The 2,567-nt window shown below is 41.0% G+C and overlaps 1 protein-coding gene across 1 annotated transcript in view; it reads left to right on the top strand.

Moving 5' to 3' along the window:
- Positions 1-214: 214 nt before the first annotated feature.
- LOC119295226 (cysteine-rich receptor-like protein kinase 37) overlaps positions 215-2,567 on the top strand; it is a 3,183-nt gene continuing 830 nt past the window's right edge. The window contains exons 1-6 of the mRNA XM_037573589.1: positions 215-440; positions 561-718; positions 806-1,067; positions 1,209-1,431; positions 1,528-1,678; positions 1,775-1,966. Coding sequence (XP_037429486.1) covers positions 581-718; positions 806-1,067; positions 1,209-1,431; positions 1,528-1,678; positions 1,775-1,954 — 954 coding nt within the window. The 5' untranslated portion in view covers positions 215-440; positions 561-580 and the 3' untranslated portion in view covers positions 1,955-1,966. The remainder of the gene's footprint in view (positions 441-560; positions 719-805; positions 1,068-1,208; positions 1,432-1,527; positions 1,679-1,774; positions 1,967-2,567) is intronic.

Here is a 2,567-nt window from a genome sequence, read left to right as displayed (position 1 = left end):
TGTATCTAGACATATTTTAGTTTTAAATGCATCTTTTTTATCCATTTAGATGACAAGTATTTTTGGACGGAGGGAGTACTAAATGAGACACGTATTATAACCATGAAAAAGAAATAGACAAGTAGTACTACCTAAAATTTGTACTATTTTCTTTTGAGCAGTACAGTATAATCCAGCGCGCAGCGCGTCCAACCGGCTCGGTCCAGCGCGTCGCCGGATCTGGCGGCTGGTGGCCAGCGGTCCTCACGCGCTACAGATCCCCCGTTTTCTTTTGAAAGAAAGACTCGAGGGAGAGTCAAGTCAACGCAATCCAGATCTCGTTGGGTTCATTTATATGCGACCCCGGCTAGCAACGAAGCCATTCATCTCACAAGCCTCGTCCCCATTTCGTTGTTCTACTCCCAGCTTCTAGCATAGCTCAAGTGTTCCATCTTCTCCAGGTCAGTGCTTTTTATTAAGATGCTTGTTATCTTCATATAGCTTAAGTTCAAAGGAAAGATTTTGTTTCCCTTGCTTAGATAAATCCATAACAGCTCACATCCATTACTTCTTATATACAGTACTATATATATCGTCAGAAATGAACACCGAAGGGAACGGGCAGAGTGTTCTAAGCACATTACCCAAGGAACTACCTTTAGACTTCTTGAGGACTATCACAAACCAGTTCTCAGAGGACCGTGTTCTTGGTACAGGTGCATTTGGAACAGTTTATACGGTATGTTCATCCCGTACCATTTTCTACCATTTGCAAAGTTGCAGAAAATACCAGTAGTTCTGAAAAATCATCTGTGGGGTTGAACAGGGAGTTCTGCCAGATGGACAACACATTGCTGTGAAGAGGCTTGCCGAAAATGCTCCCCTCCCCCGTGACAAAGCAATTACCAATGAGGTTCAGAATATCATGGCTCTCAAACATGACAACATAGTAAAGCTGGTTGGGTTTTGCCATGAAGGACAGAAGAAAGTAGTACTGAACAATGGGAGGTATATTGTTGCAGATGTTTTTGAAAGCCTACTCTGCTATGAGTATTTACCTAAGGGAAGCCTTCAGAAGAACCATTTTGGTAGGTGATGCTTTCCGATACATTTCTATTTTAGTTTCATCAAATGTTTGCAATGTTATAGCGGATTGCATGAACTTGTTCTATGTTCCTTCAACTATTAAATCTCAGGCACTGAAACAACGTGATCTTTAACTTCTTCAGACAGATCCAATAGCATGGCTTGGGACACACGCTTCAAAATAATCAAGGGGATCTGCAATGGTTTACTTTTCCTTCATAGGATTCCCATTATCCATATGGACCTCAAGCCCGAAAATATATTGTTGGATGACAACATGAACCCAAGAATCGCGGATTTTGGACTTTCCAGACTCTTTGGCCAAGAACAAACACGGGCGAACACACAGAACGTTGTGGGATCATAGTAAGCCGGTTACAACTGTGATAATATTTTGTAGTAAATTGCATTTTCATCTTCTAGTAATGCTTATATTGAATTATTGCTGCTAATTATTTGCAGTGGATACATAGCTCCAGAGTATCTGTACAGAGGTGAAATCTCCACCCAGTCAGACATGTATAGTTTAGGCCTACTAATCATCGAGACTACCACCGGCGAGAAGAATCAACCCAAACAGAACGAACCATCAGCAAGGGATTTTATTGAAAACGTAAGAAAAATATTACATGTTGAAATCTAGAAGCTTTTGTTGGAGTTTACTTTTATATTATCATCAAGGATAGCAGTTTGAAATTCTTTTACGCAGGTACGTCAAAATTGGACAGACGGGCGCATAGCATCCAGATACTCAATGTTAAAAGCAAATGACCTCCAGGAAATAAAAGTATGCATTAAAATTGGTCTAGAGTGTGTGCAGATTGATCGGAAGAAGAGACCTTCCATTGAAAAGGTTGTTCAGAGGCTCGACGGACGCTGTGCAAACTGAATGGCAAACCAGGTATAAGATAACTATGGCCTGGATCAGAGGCTCTGTATCGAGATCACTTAGTTCCATGCATGTGCATAGCGGGAATTGCTAATTTCTTTCAGTAGTCTGGCCGCTCCGGGAAACCTACCACTGAAATTGGTCGGTTGCTTCCTATATACACTAATGTTTCAAGTGGCAGAGTTCCGCAAAAGTCCTTTTTCTTTGGCGGAGTTCCACAAAACTCCATGAGTATATATTTTGGAATCTACTCCCTCCGTTCCATAATGTCTAGTGTCAAAAAACGTCTTACATTATGAGACGAAGGGAGTGTGTAGATATGATGTACCCTCCAAAATTCCATATCGATTGTGCATATTAGACTATGTTGGTCAGAGGTGGATCGTGATTATACATTCTCTAACTAGCCAGTGGATTTTATTCATTTTTTGCGGCTAGTTTTTGTAGTGTACATTCACCACAACACAAAACAACCGCAGTATGTGTATTCATATGCTGCAAACTTTTCCTTGTGAAGTTACGTGATTGCACTCGAACTATCTGCCTGGCATGACCAGTTAAGTTGCATCAGGCTTTCAAAAGAACAGAATTTTTCTCTCATTTGCTGCCCACA

The sequence above is a fragment of the Triticum dicoccoides genome, chromosome 4B (genome assembly GCF_002162155.2).
Source record: "Triticum dicoccoides isolate Atlit2015 ecotype Zavitan chromosome 4B, WEW_v2.0, whole genome shotgun sequence".
NCBI classification, from domain to species: Eukaryota; Viridiplantae; Streptophyta; class Magnoliopsida; order Poales; family Poaceae; genus Triticum; species Triticum dicoccoides.
Note: the sequence above shows the minus strand (reverse complement) of the source record. Positions and strands in the feature narration are given on the sequence as shown.